This window comes from Thermobia domestica, chromosome 7, assembly GCF_964235325.1.
Source record: "Thermobia domestica chromosome 7, izTheDome1.hap1.1, whole genome shotgun sequence".
In the NCBI taxonomy this organism is placed as follows: domain Eukaryota; kingdom Metazoa; phylum Arthropoda; class Insecta; order Zygentoma; family Lepismatidae; genus Thermobia; species Thermobia domestica.
The window spans coordinates 43,299,237-43,323,387 of NC_137460.1; the positions used below are offsets into that span (position 1 = coordinate 43,299,237).

The 24,151-nt window shown below is 35.4% G+C and overlaps 1 protein-coding gene across 1 annotated transcript in view; it reads left to right on the forward strand.

Moving 5' to 3' along the window:
• The first annotated feature begins 2,988 nt into the window (after positions 1–2,988).
• Positions 2,989–24,151, forward strand: part of LOC145690037 (peroxiredoxin 2-like) — a 55,917-nt gene continuing 34,754 nt past the window's right edge. The window contains exon 1 of the mRNA XM_081764536.1: positions 2,989–3,156. Within this exon, the coding sequence (XP_081620662.1) occupies positions 3,133–3,156 (24 nt within the window). The 5' untranslated portion in view covers positions 2,989–3,132. The remainder of the gene's footprint in view (positions 3,157–24,151) is intronic.

Sequence of the window (24,151 nt, forward strand, 5' to 3'; positions counted from 1 at the left end):
GTGCTCCAAAGCAATACACACATATAGCATATGGCTTTACGCCATATCAAGTTTTTCCCACCATCTTTGTTTATGTCCATCGTTGAAGCACCTGCTCCCATCAGACGCACATCTGTGCGGGCTCTGTCCTTGTCCCCTGCGTTGACTGTTAAATACACTTCTTACTTTTTAGTGGCCACCTAGCACATTTCGATTAGTGTTTTTTGCACAATATTTTTATGGCATGTCACCACGCTGTATTTATAACCATAACGCTTAAGCTCTCCTAAAATGAATCTGCACCGAAGAATACAACTCCAACCATAAAACGATGTTTGAATGTCGTACGGCCCACTATACACTAGAGCAGGGATGCAAATAAGCAACAAAATTTTACTTTCCCAAGAAAAAAGCTACTAGCCATCATCCCACAATAGAAATAATTTACTTACCTTCGGTATTATATTAAATGCTCGCCCGCACCGATGAACCACACGTCCCGGGCGAATGGAGGAGTGGTTATTTGCATCCCTACACTAGAGGATAGATCCTAGTGTGGTAGAAATCACAGTCGAAAAAAAAGTTATATATTTTTTAAACACTTTTCATACAGGTTGAAGAACCAGAGATTGATTTATTTCTCTGTGTTTATTAAGTTAGAAGAGACCAGAAGTTTCCACCTAACAGTAAAATTCTAAATATTATTCTATGCTACGTGACTTCTGTAGGTGGGTGGGTCACAACAGAAATAGGTTAAGAGGAATTTAACCACAGTTACAGGATTGATATAAAAGACTGCCGTAAATTTGTTTCAGGCCAGTTGGTACAGTGGAGAGGCAAGGCAGTTGTTTTGAAGAAGTCTCCATCGTTCGGAACATAGAGATGGATCTCTCCTGCCCATCAAAGGTTGGATCTTCTGGTCTCTTCTGCCGAATAGTATTGTAAGTGACTATCCTTCTACTTATCCTATAATATGGATAAATGTTGAATTGTGATTTTCAATAGGAAATGTTCAAGATTCTTACCGTGTAATAGGAAATGTCTCCCATCTAATTCTTATTTTCGCAAATATTCGATTAATTAGCTTTCACTTTTGTTACCACCATTAATTAGTTATTAATTTTGTAACTTCATTTAATTTGTCTTATATTTCAATAAATCATTGTAAATATACTAGCAACCATTTTTACATCATTTAAATATTCACGTTTCCGTAATTTAACTAAAGGTGTATCTTATTTAGCAGTGACAGGCATTTTGATTAGCCAATGCTCTTGCCAAAATAATATGTTTACATTTGATAATGACGTTATGGCTAACAGAATTAAATATTACACCCCAATAGAAAAGTACACCACACTAGGAAGTCTCTTACGACATTTCTTATTGAAAATGTTATAAAAGATCTTACAGAAAATCTTGTTTTTACGTGCCACACATGTAGAGACTTTTCTTGTCATAACGATTAACATTATCAGGTGTTTATCCATAATGCATCGCGGTAAAAAAATACGCCTCAAGCCATTACTGCATTCAGAATAGTATTATGTACTATATCGCGTTTTGGGCAAAATATACTTGCCTATAAAAATGGAACTATACTTCCCCGTATATTTGGAACATTTTACCGTGCTATATTATTTTGCAGGTACATACACGAATTCATGTAATATACGAGGCGCATCCAGAAAGTAAGTTTCCCACGCGTCCCATAGCTAGGAAACGGTATGTTGCGCGAAGTGACTACGTGTAGGTGAGAAAGTAAGGTCCTAGCATGACACATGCACTAGCGGAACTTCCCTAGTACTCTCAGTAGCGTCGTGGCAGTGGTTGAAGATGGACGTTCCTATTCCAGCTCCCGCCGCGTGTGAAGTGCGAGCAGTGATAAAGTTTGCACAGGGCATAGCACCAATCGAAATCCATTGTTAGCTGTGCCAGGCCCATGTGCCTAACGCCATGAGCAAGCAGTTCCTGCAGATTTTCCGCTCCTTATTGCACACCACTGTCACGGAGTGCCTGTTGATCAATAAGTTTTGTGTTGAAGCAACTGACCCTAGAGCACAAAGCAAGGCGTACAGGGCCAACATTGATATTTTTGCAACGATATAGCTGCGATGGATTTCAATCGGTGCTATGCTCTGTGCATTCAAAAACTTTATCACTGCTCGGATTTCACACGCGGCGGGAGCTGGAATAGGAATCCACTTCCACGACGCTACTGAGAAAATTAGGGAAGTTCTGCTGGCGCATGCGCCATGCTAGGACCTTACACTCTCACGTACACGCAGTCGCTTCGCGCAACATACGGTTTTCTAACTATGGGACGTGTGGTAAACTTATTTTCTGGACGTGCCTTGTATATATATACGTCTACATTAGGAAATATACTCCAGGTACGTTATGAATTGTTTCTTATGGCAGGAATTGCATTTCTGGGAGCAGAATTACTTTAAGAGGACTTAACTGGTATGGGTATAAATACAGCGCTCAGACTACAATGCAAAAAACAAACCAACTTGTGCTAGATGATTGAGGCAAACGCATAGTTCAACACGTTTGCCTTAATAAACTACCTTTTGTTTTTAAATATGTTTTCACTTTCACCTGGTGTCGCTTAAATCAAATCTTACGAATTTTCTTTCCAAAATAGAGCGTGCTCTAAACATGAGAAACCTCACAGGATGGTTCAGAACATAGGAAATGACATGCGATCTGGTGCCATACACGTTGAGATTTTGACTCTAGGAAAACTTGCAAAAGATTTCCTAGGATCTATCCTAGAGTGTATAATTGGCCTAAGAGTGCGTTTCCTCAAGAAAGAGCTAAATATATCATAACATAATGTAAGTACCGCATTCTTAACCCGCACCGAAAAATCTTTAATTGTTTTGAAAATGTTAATATTCTTAGTTTTCTAACAATTCAACATCTTGCATTAAATAACCATAATAAAATGCCTGCAGCACTTCAGCGCCAAATATATTATCCATCTTGTATTAATATTATATACACCTTGAGTCGATAGTCAATTGGGTTTGTTTATTCAAGTTGAGGTGTTGATTTGGTGGGAAGTTTGTTCATCTGTTGCTTAATTTCCTTAACAAGGACGTTGAGATTGAATAACATTCGTCGATATTCACTGAAAACATCGTAATGGAAACTGATTTAGGAGATGCAGTAAGTAAAAATGTCTCATTATATTTTTTAAGTATGAACTAACAGTAACTTTTGACTTTATTATTTGAGATTCCGGTTAGTAATTAAATATTGTACTGGGACCGTTAAGTTTTGATTACATCGACGCAAAATGTTAAATGAAACTATATAAAATGTTTAGTTCCTAAATGCAGGATAATCACTGTGTAATTTGGGTGATGATCACTGCCGGATTTAGGTTTGATGGGACCCTAAGCTATTGAAAGAGGCCCTCTATACGTGAAGCTTTCTTTTTCAGCGACAAAGTGTCGCCGTTTTTTAGATTTGAATGTATGGTAATTTATGAACCTAATGGATATCTAAAGGAAAACAAGGGCTTATTACAAACAGGGCTGGCTAATAAGGGTCTCATTACAAGTGGTGCTGAGAAATAGAGCCCCATTACTTGCTTCATAAAAGCCTAGTACACAACAATACAAAACAAATACAAAACACCATTGTTGTATGTGCGTTTTATCTTACTTTCTTTTTCTTGCTATTTGGAAATTACACTCATTTAAAAAAAAATTTTGTGCCCCTAAGCAAGTGAGGTCCTAAGCTGTAGCTTGTTTAGCGTATACGTAAATCTGGCACTGGTGATAATACAAGAATCATTGTTTCGCACGCTTTTAGCACTTACTACTCGGTACGGTGTTTTGTTTGACTAATATTTTACAGAAGGGATTCACATATGTGATGGCATAGAATGGGGTGGCGTTCAGTGTCTTCCCCAAATCCATCCACGGCTCCGGATTCGGTACTATGACTTACCGGTATATTGAGCCATAGCACTAGCGGATCCAGAAGAATCGTTTGGAGGGGGCGGTTCGCTTTCTGGAAGATAAGCATATCCTCAAAGTGACCAGAATTTTAATTTGCAAGAATAGGACGCATATGAATCCGGGGCTGGAGGGGTAGTGGTGTAAACCTGATTCTCAGATTCCATTTTGGGACCCAAATTTGTAACTTTTTTGATAATAATTGTTGAGAATAATTATGGGCAAAAACCACGACGGGTGGAAACCACACAACGGCCTTAGTCACTTTGCCGCCCATTTTTGTGAAAGTGACAGCACAAACTCAAATCTGCATCCTGTCTTTTCCCTGGCAAATGACACCATCGTAATCTACGTTTATATCTCGGTGCGTATATATTAATGTCAGACCACTTACCTAGTAAGTCGGTCTGCAATATCCGGGATCATAGCCGTGTCTTCAACCTTTTTTAGTGTTGAAAATGTTTTTTTTTTTTTTTTTCGGCTGATGTTCTGTATAAGGTACTTTGTCTGAATACACCACTTTTGCATGAATAGGCTAGGTTAAAAAAAAAAGGGGGGGTGGAAATTGGCTCTATTAGGTAATTTCTTAAATACAGCTTTTAGAAACATAGTATAATTATAGCTATGCTTACAACAATAATAAAATTATATTATACTAGTCTCGCCTCGGTGGGGCTTCGTCCCGCAGACCCCCAATTTGCTCGGTATACGGCTTCGCACAATATAGCAAATGCTTCTACGTGCTACTGTAACACAATATTTCGCATTCTTCCTTCTGTCTCTCTCACACAGAATTGGATTGAACTAAAACTGTCACGAAATCCAAACACCTCGTAAAGCATTTTAGTGAACTATCCCAATTTATTTTCTTCCCTTCTATTTTGAGTGGAAAAAATGCTCAAATACATGTTTAATTATTGTAAATGAAAAATCAAACTAACAACTTTCATAGGATATATCTCTAACCGTAAAGGATCCTGAGATATGGGCATTTATAATAACAATTCGCATCAGTTTTCTTCCCTTCAAGGAAAGATACCAAAAAGCACCGAAATAAGTATTGAATTATTTTATGAAAGAAGTCCATCCATCGAATTCCATGTTTCTAATTTTCAAACATTCTTAGATATTGATACCTTGTTATACGAATTGCAATTCCCGCCCCTCTTTCTTTCCACCTCTTTTTCCTCATTTTACTATCAGAAAACGCTGAAACGCGTGTAAAATTATTTTAAATGGGAAATCCAAATGAGAGATGACCATCTTATTATAATAATTTCAACTCCGTTTCCCCTTCCTTCCTTCGAATTTCCAAAAAATCCTTCCTTAGTGATACCCTATATCACAAATCTTATCTACTGTCCGAATTTCAAGTTTCTAGCCTAAGCGGTTTGGCCTGGGCGAAGATCAGCTATTCACTCAGGACTTCGTCTTTTATATGAATTACAATAACAACTTGTGTTATTTCCCAAGAAAAGATGAAATGCCATTAAAAGTCACAACAAATTCCTGGTCCCTTCCTAATGTTTCCGTGTTGAATCCCAAAAGTCACTTCTCTCTTTGCTGATCTAGTAGCTAGCGAACGTACCTTTGATCTTGATGCATGAGGTTCTGTGGTTTGATTCCCGATGAGTGAGCATCGAACGCACTACAGTGGTTCAGATCCAACTTTAAACTCTAGTTCTCGTTCTGTAAAGCATCGCTTTTGACTAATGACGTAAATACGTATCAATCAACCAACCGAAAAGTCTCAGATTCAGCGAGCTTTTCGCTAAGGAGCGCTGAAGATTGTATTCAAAATAAAGGTAATGGAAATTTTCGGAATCCTTATTCCATTTCTATATCCTTTTTCTAAAACACAATTTTAAAATATACGTTTTCATTGCAAAGCGTGAGCCATCTTAATGTCCTTCCTATAGCTGTTCGTCCAACTAATGAATCATATTCTCCCTCTTCTGGGGCTCAAGGAACTAGGGACAGAAGTATTCTTAATTCAAATACGTCTGTATTAAGTACGTACTATTAAGTACCACACATTTTGATTAGACTCTGCTAGGCTTGTCACAGAGATTGGATCTGACGGGAAAAAAACATGCTTGTATTACCCAACAATAAATGCTGAAAGTTAAAAAAAGACCTTTGGGAGGGGGGCGGTCGCCCCCTCCGCCCTCCCCGTGGATCCGCCAGTGAGCCATAGTAAACGATTACTTGGAAGCAAACCTATCCTAATCTAATCACTACCAAGTGATTTGAGGGAGAAACTAAATAATATCCGTAAGTATAGGTTAATTTAGAGTAACACAGGTTAGATTCACTTAAGATAAGTTACGTCTGAACTCCTATGAAAATCACTTCTTTTGTTTCAATTTTATACAATAAGCTTCATGTAGTTTGTTTGTTTGTTGGGTTATGTTCAATAAAAGGGTCCAGAAGCACGGGAAAAACAAAATTTGCAGGAGAAATGGATGATGAAAGTACTAAGACCTGACATAACGTAACCAAATCTAACCCAACTAGCGTAAACTAACCTAAGCTAACCTGAACTGACCTAAACTAACCTAATAATAATAGAAATAAACGAAAGTCTATCACTTTTCGGAAAATTATGCTAGACCCAACACTAACATAATGTAACATAAACTAACCTCACCTAAACAAACCTAATGTGAACAGAAATTACCGAAATTGTAACAATTTTTGGAAACAATTGCTGACCCCTTCTGCTAAGTATTAGCCATTTGTTGAAATATAGCATCCCTTTTACAGGATATCTATCGCACACGAAAGTCACGGAAAAAGTCACGAAATCAGAAAACGATCATGAAAGTCAAGAAATTTAGCTTTTGAGTCACGATTTCTTTTATCTGTAGAAATATAAGTACCGACCGAAAAATTTTGTTCTGCAAAACATCAAAATTCAGCACCAAAAATGTGTATCGTCGGCTTTAGGCACTACCAAGTCGCTAGCAAAGCACGCTTCTATCACATGCAGGAAAATTCGGCCTAATTCGCATGCAAATTCCCTCTTGAGAATATTACGAAATTTTATAGTTTGGTAAAGAAAAGGTCACGGAAAAGTCGCGAAATTTCATTTTGGAATTTTAGTAGACACCCTGTTCAGCACCGAAGCTGTATGAGACGTTGACCTACAATTTATGATGGAATCTGAGCCACTGTAATACGTTCAAATTTTTCAATGATGTTCCACCTGGAATCGAACACTGGACCATGTGCGTCAAAGGCACACACCCTAGTCACTAGACCAGCGGGGAAGTCAGTTTCAATTATAATACGCGGTGTATCAAAAGGCACTTTACAAATTTGAAAACATATTGGTTTATTCATTTAGCTTACAGACATGGTTTTGGTACCGCGTAGCACACGAAGGAGCACTGTAACCTTTACCGTAAATTAGTAACCACAAAGTATAGTTTATTCTTGGGGGGATTAATTTTCTTCCAAGTTCTTCCAATAACATGTCTAGTATTATAATAATTTTGTTAATATTTCATAAATATAAATGCTAGTAATTGGAACATGATTTTATTTAATTGAAAAAAAAAATGGAATAGAGAAAATTTAGTGCAGTGGTCCGTACCTATTATTAATATTAAAATTCTGGAAGCTCTGAAATATGAGAGAATAAATGAGTAAAGGCTTTCGTTGCATCTTATATTACTTTTTTCTTTCTTTTTTAAGGTTAGTGTTTTAGCTTTATGCTTTTGAAATGTTCACGAATCTGAGTTAAGAAAAGTATGTAGTTGGCTAATAAGGATTTTTTTTTTTTTTTTTTACTTCTATACTACTATTGACTCTGTAACTCTCATCCATAATAATTGACAATTTAATAATAAAAGTCCTTATTAAATACTGCTATGAGAGAAAGAGAGATTAGTTTCGTTCACATCGCAGGAGCTGAAAAAACGCATGAGTTTTTATTGAATCATTGCAGTTACAATAACACAAAGTTATTGGATTTTTTTTTTTTTTTAATTTTCAATGCAATGTTTACTTAGCAAATACTGAGAGAATACGTTCAGCTTCCGCGAAGAGGAAAGCAAATTTACGCTTTAACTGTATGAATTGAATTGCTATTATATGTATTTCTGTTTGTATTTTGTGAGGTTTGATTAATTAACTTTGACATAGATAGAAATGGCGGAGAGATAACGAAAATGTGAGAGTCAGTGCTAAGGTTTTAATGACTTATAGGTCGCTTTTTTTTTTTTTGTTATTGATACAGAATGAAGAGAACGAAGAACTTGAACTCTTGTGAGATTGTGATTGCTTGTGTGGAAATTAATTCATCCCTCAAAATTGCACGTGCCTTGGAAATTGTATCATATGACACATCCCCTTCATTATGAAGCTTTCTCGCTATCTCGGTCTGCCATCCGTCGATCCAATAGTTTAAACATCCTTTTTTTTCTGTGTCTATGAACAGCAATACCAACGAGGCCATCCCCTACTTCTTCCGCCATCCGCCGTCCCTACTCCATCCCGGTCTCTTGTGATGCCAAATTGCAAATTTCCTCCCGCATTTGGCCATGCAAGAAGAGAACGCGGGGTGTTTTCATGGAGACAGGAGAGGGGGAAGGGGATGTAGTTTACTAGCTATCCATCGGGTACAGTTATCCCAGCGAATCAAGCCCAGTTTGTATACACAGATGTCCAATTAACACAGGCGACTCTTTTAATTTCATATACATTTCAATTGGACACGACCATCGATCTAAAACGGCCGATTGAAACGCTGACAGTTTACACGGCCGGAGTAGGGACAAACGCAAAAGGGGGACCCGCACTGTAATTATGGTACGACTCGATATAGCTGCAATCCAATTTGAACCATAGATACACTAAGTGTATGCGTGTGTGTGTGTGTATGAGATCGCTATGTATGTGTATATATGTGGAGAGTGTTTGCAGCAACTGAACGACCATTTCGTGTGTTTCACTTCGACCACATAACATGAGCTCGATCCATGTATGTAGCTGTAGAACATGGAGTTTTCTCCAAGAACATTGTTACACCACAGTACGAAGGGCTGGGAATTATTAGCCCTGAAAACGGATTTCGCGAAAGCAAGTGAACACTTACATCTAAATACTGGCGCTAGATACAGTTGATACCTCTTCCGAAAGGAGACAACAAGTAGATTGGCTGTTGCAGTTTAATTGTGATGGCCTCACATACAATTAAGTACTAACACTTTACTTACGATGAAACATTTCGACAATTTTAATATGTTTGGAGGTAACTGATCAAGATGCTAAAGTCTTTATACAGAAGGCTTATTAGGTAAAGGTACTGTTAATTGGTATGGTGTCTACTGCTGCGTTCTGCTTTTTTTTTTTTTTTTTTTTAAATTTTAAATCTTTTATATTTCAGAGAAACTGTAACTGTTTTAGAGGTATTAACTGTTTCAAGTATTTTAATTTTAATTGTTGCAGAAAAAATTCTGAGATTGTGTTTGTTATTCCACAGGGTTTAATTTGATTTTAAATCCATTCTTCTTATGTTTATGAAAATAAATAAATAATAATAATAATAAAAACATATCTGTCTCTGAGAGAGTGTTTACTGTTTCGTTCGGTTTTGATTTTAAATTTACAATTCTTATGATTTAGAAAAAGACTGTAGCTCTTTCTGAGATTGTATTTGCTGTTTCATCCTTTTTATCTTATTTTAAATCAAATCCATTGATTTTATGTTACAGAATAACTATAGTTGTTTCTGACATGCTGTTTGGTATTTCATTTATTTTTTAAATCCATTTTCTTAACGCTTCAAAATTCTATTTGCTTCTGAGATTGTGTTTGCTATTTCAGTGGTATTTCTGAATTATACTAATCTAATAACATGAATATTATGTTCTTAGACGTTTTCCAAAATAAAGAACTAGGCTTATACATGAGAATGATAAAGGTTTTTTTTTTTTTTTTTTTTTTTGTAATTGTATCCGACAACGCAGAAACATTTATTTGATACATGTATATTGAAGCACGAAGTCGTAATTATTGTTGGGTTAGAGCTTTCTGACATTTTATTAAATGAGCACAGTTAGTACGGTTGGTTATGTTCGTTTTCGTTTTCAGATGTTTTTTTTTTTTTTTTTTGGTAACTAAGAACTTAAAATATTTTTGAACTAGTTGCGGCTTATACACGCGAATATTTGTCAGAAATTGTAAGAAAATTAAACCCTTTAATTGGCAAGCATTGATAGCATTACCATTAAAATATTAAGTTTGCTTTTATGGTTGAACCATGTCTTCCTGATCATGATTTCGTAATTCTTAAAGTGTTTTTGTACTTTGGTTACAAAATACAGGATATTAAAGCCTGTAACAAACATCTTGGCATTTCAGCTAAACGAATAAAACACAAGCTCTGGCGCGACGTTGCCAAGTAGTAAAGGGATGTGTCTATGGCTAGGGAGAGAAACTACAGCGCGATCAGGTGACAAGGGATAGACGTAGGTGTGTACAAAATAAACGTGGCAATACCGCTGGCCTCTCATTTGCTAAGCAGCATTTAAAGGGAACTTGGAGCGCCGCCTTCAAATGCCAAGATGTTTGTCACGCCGTTTAATTTCAAAGTAACATTGCCATAAAATAGGTCTTATGTGTTTCTACTAACCAGTATTGCCCTAATATGGTCAAATGTCATAAGAATACTTTCAGTAATTAGCAGCGGTTTCGTTGAAATATCTTCCTACAGAGCAAGAAACCACAAATATATATATATATATATATATATATATACATTTAAAAAAAGAACTTTCGCGGAACGTAGGACCTAAAGCTTCTACAATACTAAGTTTGTCTGTGCGCTTGACGAAGATAAATATCTAAACAAGTGACCCGTAAATCATGTATATGAATATTGTATGAAAGGCTTAAAGGCAGCTTATGTAGGTGAGAACAAAGTATGTTTATCTTTTCATCCTACATTTGATTTTCCCGTGAAAATTCAATAACCAGGTCATAATAATTATTATATGGTACGAGCGCAACCGAACTTGTCCGATCTGGATCAAACCAGGGATAAAAGTGAGAGGGGAACGATGGCGGACGTCGTCCTTCCTACCAGAAAATATCAGTGGCGTCCCCCCCACTTTGTAAAAAAATTATAATGGGCAAAGACAGGTTCGGGGAACGGCGTCATGTTATCCGTTCCCCTGCCTTGTCAGATCCACTTTTACCCCTGGATCAAATTTGTCACTGTGGTAAAACTTGACTTGTTATATGAAATGAAAATGAAATATTGCGATGTGCAGATCTTTGATTTTTAAGTTATCATAAAGGGATCACGTAAAATCAAAATCATGAAGGGATTTTTTTTTTTAAGATTATGGATAAATTTATGCTAGAAAAATGTATGTCATATAAATAATTAATAGATCCTATTTTTCTGTCCAGAATATGTACTTTTTTTTATTAAATTTAAAATAAGAACATACTCTGGTCAGAAAAATACTAATTATTTACGTAATAATTCCTGAGTCAAGATGGATGCAGTTACATGTAGGTCACAATGAGAGTATATATTCTATACGATCTACTGACTCATGAGATCTTGACCAAACTTGGCATGGAAATAAATCTAGACTTCGGAATGTTCAGTATTTCCAGAATCATTGATCACCAAATGTGGAGTTTGGACTAAGTCGTATATTTACCAAAATAATAAATAAATAAATAAAATTTTAAAAAATGTATAAAAATCACTAACTGAGAACAAGAATTAGGGACACGTGCATGAAAAAGAAAGAAAAAAAGCATTAAACAGCAATTTGAAATAGAGAATGAACCTGTGTACTGACAAATAATTTCAGGAATCGAAACACAATATGGTAGTGTGTCTATTGTTGAAGGTTGTTTTAAGCATGGTCCGAAGTTCCATTAAAACTTACAGAATCACCTTTCTAAGAGATACGATAGATAACCTGGAGATCGAGATTCTGCAGTCTCGAAGTGCACATAGGGAATAGATCGAAAGCAATCTTGAAAAAGGTAATCTAGAACTTTTTCTCCTGGCGCAACAGTTTCTACAGGCCAGGGTCTATCACTAGCTTGTGGCACTCATGCCTTTGGGATAGTGTGTGTGGTCAGCACATTGGCTTCTCCAACCGTTAATGCCTGAACCTTTCTAGACCGGAGTCCTTTTTATTTTAAGTAGTTCCCCAATTGTCCGTACCACCAAGGACACTTGCAAGGTAGACATCGCAATACCACCATTATCAGGTGAATACGAACGGTCACCCATCTTTTCTCTGACCAGAACTAATACTGCTTGACTTTGCTGATCTCATGTAAAGCGGTATTTCGGTGCAGCTAGGATATTGGCATCATATAGAACGGTGGGTGTAGGAGTAACTTTCCAGAAAGATACTTTTTTTTTTCATTCATTTATAGCCAACTAAAAACAGATAAATTATAATTGTTAGTCATAGCTGATCGAAATATGACCTATATCACATAGTATAATGTTTAAACTTTGTAAGAAACATTTTCGTTTTCTGAAATTGGTAAGCTATTAAAAGCATAGACGGCGCCAGGATTTTGTAATGTGGGTGCAGGCTAGGATGGGATAACACACCCTAACATTATTGCCAGAACCCTCTGCACTATTGAGCCTTAAGATTTCAAAAATAATCCCTAAACTGAAAAAAAAAAAACTAGAAAAACATGGTATGATAGCAAGTAACTTATGAGAAACTTAAGAAGTCACTCAAATATATCCAAACATAGGAAACAATAAATATACAAAATAGAAACGATTATTATAGGAAATCTAAAAATCGAAGTTAATGTGGGTGCAGGTGCACCCACTGTGGCGCCACCTATGATTAAAAGCTAGAAGCCCATTCTGCGAGACAAAACTGGTGGCTCTGAAAATGACGAGGAAGAACGTCATCCTCTTGAGTTTCAACTACCTCTGTTATAAAATTACAATTTCAGAGTAATTCCCCTGGTTGCCCTTATGTTTAAATGTGTTATTTGAGTTTACTAAGTATTTCCCTGCACTCTTCTTTTAAAGTTAAAAATAAGGGAAAAATTGTCTCAGAACTACAAGCATAAAAGCTACTGTTCTTAGGTCATACAAAAATTATGCAAAATTCTACTCGCTATTTCGTTAGTACTTTGTTATCTAATTAACATTTGAATGAAAAACACATTTTTGCTTTGCTCCTTCTCGTCCGTTTATATTCTTTTTTTTTCTGTAATATTTTCTTGCTCCAAAAAGAAAAATAAGAAGAAAAAAATTAAAAAGAAAAACATATAAAGGTCATGCTTATTGAAGATTCTAAGTTTGTACATGTTTCCTTTTGAATGTCAATCCCGGTGTAGAATTTTCTCTTGAGTGCGCAAGCGTAAGTAATAAGGTTTCCATTTTCATTAAAAAATAGAAAAGGAAAGGAAAAAAATGCGACTGGTACGGGCACACAAAATAGTAATAATAAAAACGATGAGTTCAGAGAGAGAGAGAGAGAGTCTTTGTTGCGAAACCCAAACTTCACAGTGAAGCTGAAGAAGAACAGTGGGGGTTTGAAACGTGTCAACACGGTTTTTATGTAAATCGTTGCCGCCCCCTCCGCAACTCCTTTCGTACCCAGTTGTTCGCATATTCCTGATATGATTTTTAATTATTCCTGAGTCTCCCACTTGCTCATAAAAGGCGTTTGTCCTTTTTCTCGGAGACAAGTGTTTTCGCTTCTTTTATTCGTCGAAAATATTATCCTTAGAGATATATAAAACTTAATGACTGCTTTCAAATGAGCAGAAGCGACGTCAGGACAAATGTTCGTATATTTTTCTTTTTCTTTAAAGAAAAAAAAAAGTCATTTTGAAAGTATAGAAACAACCATTGTCATCTTAATATTGTTGGAGGTTATTTTTGCTGCTGTCATTCCCTTTTCGCGCACGTTTTGCATTTTTTTAATAAAGTGAAAAATAAAAATAAAAAAAAAGGAACGAAAAATTTGAATAATTATGTTTCTTCTCTCGACAAAAAACTACGATATTGTTCTAGGAAATGTATACCCTTGTCGTCATTTTAGAGAAAGAAATGGTTATGACAATTCCCAGTGACTAAATGAATATGATAGCTGCTTTGTTACATGTATTACAGAAGCGTATGATCGTTTACTTAAATATTGGATATCATCTCATGATTTTTCAGTATATCACATGAGTTCTATCGTAGCTATATGATTAGCGTACATCCCTACGATGTGGATGACCCAAGTTTGATTCCCGGTAGGAGCTCGTGTGGTCCGAATTTCATATTAAGAGAGAGCAGGAGTAAGTATAAGTATTACAGTGTTAAAGAAGTACAAAGGGCGTTCAGTATGCTCTAATACTGACCCCCTTCCCCCTCATGTAGGATCATGATTTTAACATGTGTAGAAAGTAGACATCTTATGATGAATTTATGCCGCAGTGCAAGTTATTTGACCATGTACTTTCTTCTTTGCAGGTGTTTGCAGTAGAGCATCTGTAAGAACGCTGTAAACATAGAAACTAGTGAGGTTCGTGCGGTCATCTTCGCATGATTGTCTGCCACATCTGAACTCACGGCACCATCTTGCAACTGTAGGATATGATGGAGCAGACTGTCCTAATGTTTGTACCAAGTCGTCATGAATTTCCCTTGGCTGTAAGTTTTTCAATTGCAGGTACTTGATGACCGCACGAACCTCACTATTTTCCATTTTCACAGAGTTCTTACAGATGCTCTACTGCAAATACCTGAAAAGAAGAAAGTACATGATCAAATAACTTGCACTGCGGCATAAAGTCATCATAAGATGTCTACTTTCTACACATGTTAAAATCATGATCCTACATGAGGGGGGGGGAAGGGGGTCAGTATTAGAGCATACTAAACGCCCCTCGTAATTTATTATGTTAATAATAGTTTACGTTACTCACTTTTCGATATATCTTTAAGCTGTGTTCAGAAGCGCAAAGTACACACTCCGAGTATGCAAGTTCAGAGGTACGAGGAGCGTTCGATAAGTTATATATATATAGACAGGAAGTGAGGACGTTCGATAAGTTATATATATATATAGACAGACTTCAATACAATAATACTGCTGGCCTCCTTTCTCCTTTCGTCGGCAATTTTATCTGCTGTACAGAATATTTTGTGAAGTTGTAGATAAAATCCTCAAAAACTGATATTTGAATTCATACATCCAAATAGTCACTGCTGTTCTACCTCATGTATATTTACTTTCTTGATAAATTACTTGAAACTTTATTATAGATAAGTTCCAGAAAATCCTTGTTTATATCAAACAACTGAAATTTAACCCTCTAAACAGAATTAAGAATAGCTACTTCTTTTTTTATTGTCTACAACTTCAGATAGTTTACACTTATAACCTTCTATGAGCTATGCAGATGTGAAGTTCTTTAATGGTCTATCTTGTACATTATTATAGATAAGTTCTAGTTAATTCTTTTCCATGAAAAACAATTGGAATCTTAGCACTTAAACAGGATATCTTGTTTTATGTTGCTACAGGATTAAGAATGATGTTGCTGCTTTCTTCATTATCCACAACTTTATATTGTACACACTTTGCAGAATATTATGATTGATAACCTATGTTATAGGCTATTATAGATACTGTATGTTCTATCTAGATAATTCTTTTTCCCCTGAAGTCTTATCACTTGAACAAGATATCCTGTTTCATTCTTTTGCAGAGTTAAGATCAGTGTTTTTACTCTTTTTATTATCTGCAACTTCGATTTATCTACAACTTTATATATCTGTGCACTATATAGAATATTATCTAGTGACGTTAATTGATAATCTATGTTGTAGTCTATTATAAATATGCTCTATCTAGATAATCCTTTTCTGTATCAAACAAGTCAAGTCTTATCACCTGAACAAGATATCCTGTTTCATTCTTTGCAGAGTTACGAGCAGTGCTTTTACCCTTTTTAATATCTACAACTTCATGCAATCTGTGCACTGTACAGGATGTTATCTTGTGAACTTTAACAATAGTTTATGTTCTAGAATATTATAGATAAATTCTAGATAATCCTTTTCAACATCGAACAACTTAAACAACTCAAGTCGTATCAGCTGAACAGGTTATCGTGTTTCATTATACTACAGAATTAAGTAAAGTATTTTTGTTGTTGTTCTTATATCTATCATTTCTGGTACGAGAGGTTCCTAGTTCGACACCTGAGTTTGGGGCGTACAACATCGTTTCAGTGGGTTTTCTTGAGATTATCCTATTTCCTCTCACATTCTCATTTCCCCAAATCTTTCAGAATCATTTATACTCATTAATCAATCACTCGTCTCCTTTAGCCTAAGGGGGTTAATGCTAGGACGTTAAATATATTATTTCTTTTGTTTGTCATCTATTCATATGTTATACATAGTATGTTCTGAAGTTTTAGATAATCCTTGTTACCTAATCATATGCTGTACAGAGTATGTTGTGAAGTTTTAGATAATTCTTGTTATCTAATCATATGCTATACAGAGTATGTTCTGAAGTTTCAGATAATCCTTGTTATCTAATCATATGCTGTACAGAGTATGTTGTGAAGTTTTAGATAATTCTTGTTATCTAATCATATGCTGTACAGAGTATGTTATGAAGTTTTTAGATAATCCTTGTTATCTAATCATATGCTGTACAGAGTATGTTCTGAAGTTTTAGATAATCCTTGTTATCTAATCATATGCTGTACAGAGTATGTTCTGAAGTTTTTAAATAATCCTTGTTATCTAATCATATGCTGTACAGAATATGTTCTGAAGCTTCTAGATAATCCTTGTTATCTAATCATATGCTGTACAGAGTATGTTCTGAAGTTTTAGATAATCCTTGTTATCTAATCATATGCTGTACAGAGTATGTTCTGAAGTTTTTAAATAATCCTTGTTATCTAATCATATGCTGTACAGAGTATGTTCTGAAGCTTTTAGATAATCCTTGTTATCTAATCATAATGCTGTACAGAGTATGTTCTGAAGTTTTTAAATAATCCTTGTTATCTAATCATATGCTGTACAGAGTATGTTCTGAAGTTTTTAAATAATCCTTGTTATCTAATCATATGCTGTACAGAGTATGTTCTGAAGCTTTTAGATAATCCTTGTTATCTAATCATATGCTGTACAGAGTATGTTGTGAAGTTTTAGATAATCCTTGTTACCTAATCATATGCTGTACAGAGTATGTTCTGAAGTTTTTAAATAATCCTTGTTATCTAATCATATGCTGTACAGAATATGTTCTGAAGCTTCTAGATAATCCTTGTTATCTAATCATATGCTGTACAGAGTATGTTCTGAAGTTTTAGATAATCCTTGTTATCTAATCATATGTTGTACAGAGTATGTTGTGAAGTTTTAGATAATCCTTGTTATCTATCCATACTCTATACAGAGTATGAAATGAAATGAAATCTTTAAGTTTTACGTCCCACGGTTATGCCGGTTAGGCTAAAGGAGACGGTGATGATGAGAGATGAGTGAAATGGTGGAATGAAGAGAGTGGGAGGAAACGGGAGAACCCCGAGAAAACCCACGAGCACGGTGTTTGTCCACCACAAAGTTCACTTGGCGGGGGCTGGGTATACAGAGTATGTTCTAAAGTTTTTAAATAATCCTTGTTATCTAATCATATGCTGTAGAGAGTATGTTCTGAAGTTTTAGATAATCCTTTTATCATTTTGTTAAGTCGAAGACAATCTTTTCCCATTTAGATAACTCAAATTGTATTACAATGTATTCAAATTTCTGCATTCAAATGATAGTCGTATTTCTTAAATTATATCTATACTTCATACATATGCTTATTATTCAGTATTGTGGACGTGGGTTATGTAAATACAGTAAACAATTACGTACAAACCGAGTCGATGGATTTCAACCTCACATTGTATTATCTTTTCGAAGTATCAAACATTTTGAGATTACCTCATTTAATCACATCCATTAAACTATACGTGAAAGTCTTGGGATGTCAAGTTAAGCAAATTAAATAAAATAATCCGAGACAGTCTTCTTTCTCTTATTCCTTGCCTCATTAAAAACAGGAAAATATATTTTGGAACAAGCCAAGTTAGGGTACCCGAAATGACCATAAAAATTAAATTTTCGTTCTTCTTTAACAAAACGCCTTCCGCAATTCATTTTTTCCTCTTCTAAATTGGCCCTTAATTGAAACTCAACACGTATTAGTTCTTCTCGGAATAACTAGAGTCTTAACGAGTGTGTTTGGCAAAACATTAATTCTTTTTCTTCCCCCTCATTCGAACATTTTTTTGTGTGCTTCCTCTGCCAGAAAAAGTGACGCCTCGTTGTCTATACATCAGCACTTCGTGTGAGGCACAGAGGGCCAATTTGGACATCGCTAAGCAGCCAACACTAGCTAGCTAATGGTTGGGAAAGAGGGGATGGCGAAGAAATTTGAGACGAAAAAGTTGGCAAGTCTTGTTGTTGAATGTCTATAGATCTAATTCGTTGCCTTTTTCTCTTTCTTTTCTCGCTTTACCCTGATGCAGTCAGTGATGTTGGCAGCTAGGAAGCATTGCATCCATGTTCTCCAATTCATACTTGCTTGCTTCCTTTTTGGCGTTTTCATTTTTTTTCCCGTTCCATCTTCAGTTCTGTTCACACACATCACAAGCAAAGCATCCCATCCACACCCTTACCATTTTCCCACTCCGCTACTGCTAAATGACCCTCCTTGTGGAGGTTTCGCTGAGGGGGGAGTGTGAGGGTACCCTCGGAGACCAGAAGGAAGGAAGGAAAAGAGGCGTCGAGCGAGCTCTAGTGGCAAAAGAGGGCCGGAAATTAATTTGTGAACGTCAACTACCGCAGTATTGCGCATTCTTTCCTAAATATTTGTCATATTCAGACGCCATTACTCAATACAAGTTCACCGCTTTGGCGCCTTTCGTGTCATTAGGTGTTTTGGAGGATGAAGAAGGGTGTGAGTGACTGGAGGAGCGCGATCCTCTCTATATAACACCGTCTCTTCTCATATGACCCACGTAATAAGCTCGGTTGAAAAATAAAAAAAAGAGAGAAGAAGAAGAAATAAAGAAATAAAATAAAGGACTCGGAAAGGGTGGTAAAAGAGTAAAAGGATGTATTAGGTTCTCTTGGAGATGAAGGCTCAAAAGCTTTCCAACTGCTAAAAGGGGTACAACAGCCTTTCTCGTTCATTTTTAATATAATAAATGGTCCTAATAAATGAGGATAATCACTCCTACAGATATATATGTATGGGTCTTTTCTTCCTGAGTTGTCGACTTCCACGTCAAATGCATTTGTGCTGAGAAAATAGACAAACAGCGGGAGGGCTCCCGTTCTTTTTAACTTAACGTTCATTCCTCCGTCTCCAAAGTATTCACGGGTCTTTTTTTTTATTTTAGTTGTCCACATATGTTTTTCGTTATCTCAGTCATTATATAAGATCTTGTGCCAAAAACGGGTATATAAGAAGAAATGCGATAAATAAAAAATAAAAAAAGCAGTACTGTTAATTTATGGATGTTAATAATATTCTTTTGATGTTCAAATATATATATATATATATATATATATATATATATATATATATATATATATATATATATATATATATATGAAAACCTAAAGTAAATTAAGATCTAAGTGCCATTTGAACAGTTTTGAGATAATGATGCTTTTCCTTGGGAATTGCGTCACATACACGTCACGCATTCTATTGGCAATGATCTGGACTGCTAAGCTTAGATTTGGCGCTTAGATCCGAATATACTTACTTAAACTGGTTTGGCCCATAGACCATCATTCCGCTTATAACTCGAAACTTCAGAAAATGACACTTAGATCGAAATTTACTTCAGGTTTTCATATATATACACCGGGGGCAATTCTAACAAATTTTACATTTTATTTTTTTCTCACATGTTTATGCTCCAATAAGTCTGAAAATTATACACTATCTTAAGTAAAGCTTTACTGATCCATTCATTTTTTTTTTCCATACATGGCAATTTCTAATATAAAAAGTTACGAAGCATTTTATGACAGCATCTGTCTTGTTGCAAACGTCCCCGTGCCCGGGTCAATTGTAACAGAGCTTTGGAACAATTGTAAGATGATGCATTTAATGAAAAGTACAATATATATGCCATGGCAAAACAATATATATAGTTAAATAATACTGATATTAGTACTAATAATACGGACAAGTTTAGCAATGGATGGGGACAAAAAACTAAGAGTATAGGCTACATCCTCAAATTTAAAAGTAGACCTATTTAAAAATATAAAATTTCCACGTGTCAACAAGATGCATAAATGATGAGTTATTTATTACCGGTACCGTGTCACATTAGCCCGAAATAACTTTTCTTCGGCCTAATTTAAACATGGACAAGCAAGCCAAGATTAAAATATGGCGTAACATAAGAATTCAAGTCAGTGGCGTAATAATTGCGTTTCGCGTCCCTAGGCAAAATCCATAGTGCCTAATATGCCCAAGCGCACTGCGCCCATAGACAATGCCTACCCTGCCTACCCTATTGTTATACCACTGTTTCAAGTCCTGCGCTACTATTATATGCAAGAAAGATTAAATAAAACAACTAAAAAGTTACATTGTTGATTATTTCTGATGAATCAGAAAGGGAGCTTATTTGACAAATGAGTCTTTAAAAACTTATAGGCTATTTAAAGACATCACAAGGAAGGAACATATTGAAACAAGTTCTGATACAACATCGAAAAGCAATGAAACGTTTGTGAGGGTATATGAAGAAGTTAGGGGAGGACCCATAATGAAATATAGGGTGAAAGTATTTTCTTTCTTTATAAGTAACCATAATGATATATTATACACTAAGGGCGCCAAGAATTTTTTGAGTGGTCGGGTTCCCTCCAACATACTTGTGGCCCCGGAAAAGCATATTTATTAGTACATTGTTTTATTATTACATCAATTGTATTATCTTAGGTAATATCTGGTTTATTTTCATAATGGTTCAGTACAACTTTGTCCAGAACGATTGTAACGTGTTACAATTGTCCCCGATCTCCATGTTAAATTTGTACCCGTTCAACGGTCAGTGATAAATACCATGATTTCTCATAATTACATTGAGTCAAAGCATCAAATACAATATCCACGTTGTCAAAGGAAAGAACATAGATTACACACGCACAGGGTATTTGTTTACAGTAAACGCATATCTGTCAAGAGAAAATAAAAACAAGTCAGTGAAAACTTTACTTACCTCTGTCAAAATCACGTTTCTTCTTGTCCAGTTTTCCACACTTTACTAACAACGCTCTTTTTTTTTTCTTCCCACATACACCTTGCATGGGTGACTCCATTGACATGTACAAACCTTATTTCGAAAGTCACTTCTACAAGTAATGTCCAATGTTACAATTGACCCGCGTTACAATTGTCCCCGGTCTTCCCTAATAAGAAAATTCAGTAATATGTTCCATTAGTTAGTTTATACTATTACTGAAGCGGTCTCTATATTGGTCATTTTCCATCATATATATATATGACTGAATTTGGATTTAAACGGCGTCGAAAGTGTCATTGTTCATCTCAGCGAAGCGACCCGGAAAACTATGAATTCAACACGTAATATCGATCATTTTCGACCATTTTTATATCTCTCCCTCCCCGTCAAAGTGAAGTGATAAAATCTCTCTGTTGAAAACTTGATCGAGATCGGTGGTTTAAAGAGTTATTAAGTCACAAAGATAGTCACTTTTAGTTATATAGATAGATATGATTTAGAATCCTAGGGCCTTATGCAGAGTCGTTTTGACGTTCGGTTAGCATCATACTAAGGCCTGACTACGTCTACTGCAGGAAAAATATGTTAGTCGGACTCTTTAGTATGACACTAATCACGCGTCAGAACGACTCTGCATAAGGCTCCTAATGTTTCAATACTCTGTTAATTATTTTTTCGGAAGTTTTTTTAATTACTATTTACTTGTTGGCAGGTTGGATTGGAATTTAATGTCCCTTTCAGCACCGAGATTCTATGACACCTGGACCTATAGTTTAAGGTGAAAAAATCCGAAGCACCGTAATGCGTCCAATTTTCAATATAGAATAGAATAGAATTTATTAATATGTATATGAGTACAAAACAGTTACTTAACAATCTTTATAGCGATTCAGGGAGAGGCCGAGCGTCTGATGGCGGGTAAATACTTAAGAGTCTTCATTCCGGCGAAATTAAAATACCGCTAATTTTACATTAATTATGTGATATCTTCAAATAGATAAAAGATAATCGAAATGTAGAACAAGAGCGGCCTAAGCAATATCATTTTACATGAGAAACCGTAATCACGGCTCACTTATCTGCTTTCGATTTCGAGCCATTTTAAAAATCGGCATTTATTTTCGCGTTTCTAAACAGCTGAAAACATAAAGTCACTAGGTGACTTGTGATAACGGTACCTCACACAAAATAATATTGTCTAGGGCGCTCTTGTTTCATATTTCAATTATCTTTTATCTATTTGAAGATATCACATAATTACTGTATAATTAGCGGTATTTTAATTTCGCCGGGATGAAGACTCTTAATATATGTAGATAACACAAAGTTACATGAGGTTATAAATACTTAATTAGTTTATAATAAAAAATAATAACAATCCTCCCATGAACCAAATCTTCCGTGCACCAAAGATACGCACTCTTTAGCCACTAATCAACGGGAAGACAATTTACTGGTTCAGACATTTGTCAAAGTAATAATAATAATAATAATAATAATAATAATAATAATAATAATAATAATAATAATAATAATAATAATATATTGTAAATTCAATCCAATGTTGTTGCTTCGTTCAATCATATACGTAATACCGAATTTATCAAATTACATTTATAATTACATGTCACCAAATTCATAATTATGGAAGTCGTGAACAACATAAAAGCAATAATATTTCAGAATACACCATTTGAATAGTTGAATCAGACTCCCTTAGCTGAAAGGTGACATCTGACGTGAAATTCTGGCACTACCAATAAGCATGCTTCCTAATATTATTACTAATTTCAGCACAAGTCTTCACCAACGTATGGATAAAAATGGAATTGGCGAACATTTGCAAAACACTCTCTTCTTTAAAAAAAAGTATGAATAATAATGGCAACATATACTGAATTCAATGACAAAATACAAAAGTTATTCCAACTGCTAGGTAGCCTATACCTATCTGCTGCAACCTATACAAGAACTTTTTACGACATTCTGCTGTTGAATGGAACCACGATCTTTAATTAATTCCTCAATCACATCTTGAAAATTTATGTTCGTAGAAATCGATTTTTCAACAGAAAGGAACATGAGCCAAACGCATAAAATATTATATAGCTATTCAATTCTGAATAAACTGTTATAGGTGAAATGGAGAGCGGATTTAATATGGGTATATCAATGATGAAGTGAGACGGTATGCGGTGGTATGCCATACCGCCTCTGGTTTTTCAGTAATGAGGACATACCGTCTCTGGTTTTTCAGTGATCAAAACAATATTTAAATAGCCGGTATGTTGAGTCAAAATCATAATAAAACATACCACCTCTGCTTTTTTCCCACTTCGAACACTGGGGTATATGCACACCCACTGCACCCACTGTACAGTCTTGTGTGCTTCAGAGTTCATCTTTTTATATTCTATAGCCATATAAATACAGAGTGTCTCACAAAATAGTTTACACTGTTTGCATGTTAATGACAGAAGAGTTGATAAAGTTGTTATTCTTTGGTGCTCTCATGATAAGTCATTCCTTTGTTTTTGTTTTTTTCCCATTCATTTGTGTTGTTTAATTTTCAGTTCAGTTGCTAGTAGCGTAAAGTAATTGACAAGATGACTGGAAATCTTTCCGTTGTACAACGAAAGTAGATTTAAAAGTGTTTCTGGAATTGCCAGAATATGAAACAAGAAGTACTATCTTCACGTGTAACAAATACGAAATTACGCGACAAGTTTGAGAAGGAAGAAACTATATGTGCTTTGAAGAAAGGACGGTGTGGGAGGAAGAAATCGCTAGAGAATGAAAGAGTTACAAATTTTTCAAGATCCCTTCTGAAGTTCATACGGTAAGCTTCGAGTGAATCAGGTGTAAGCAAATCAAGTGTTGACTGCATTTTA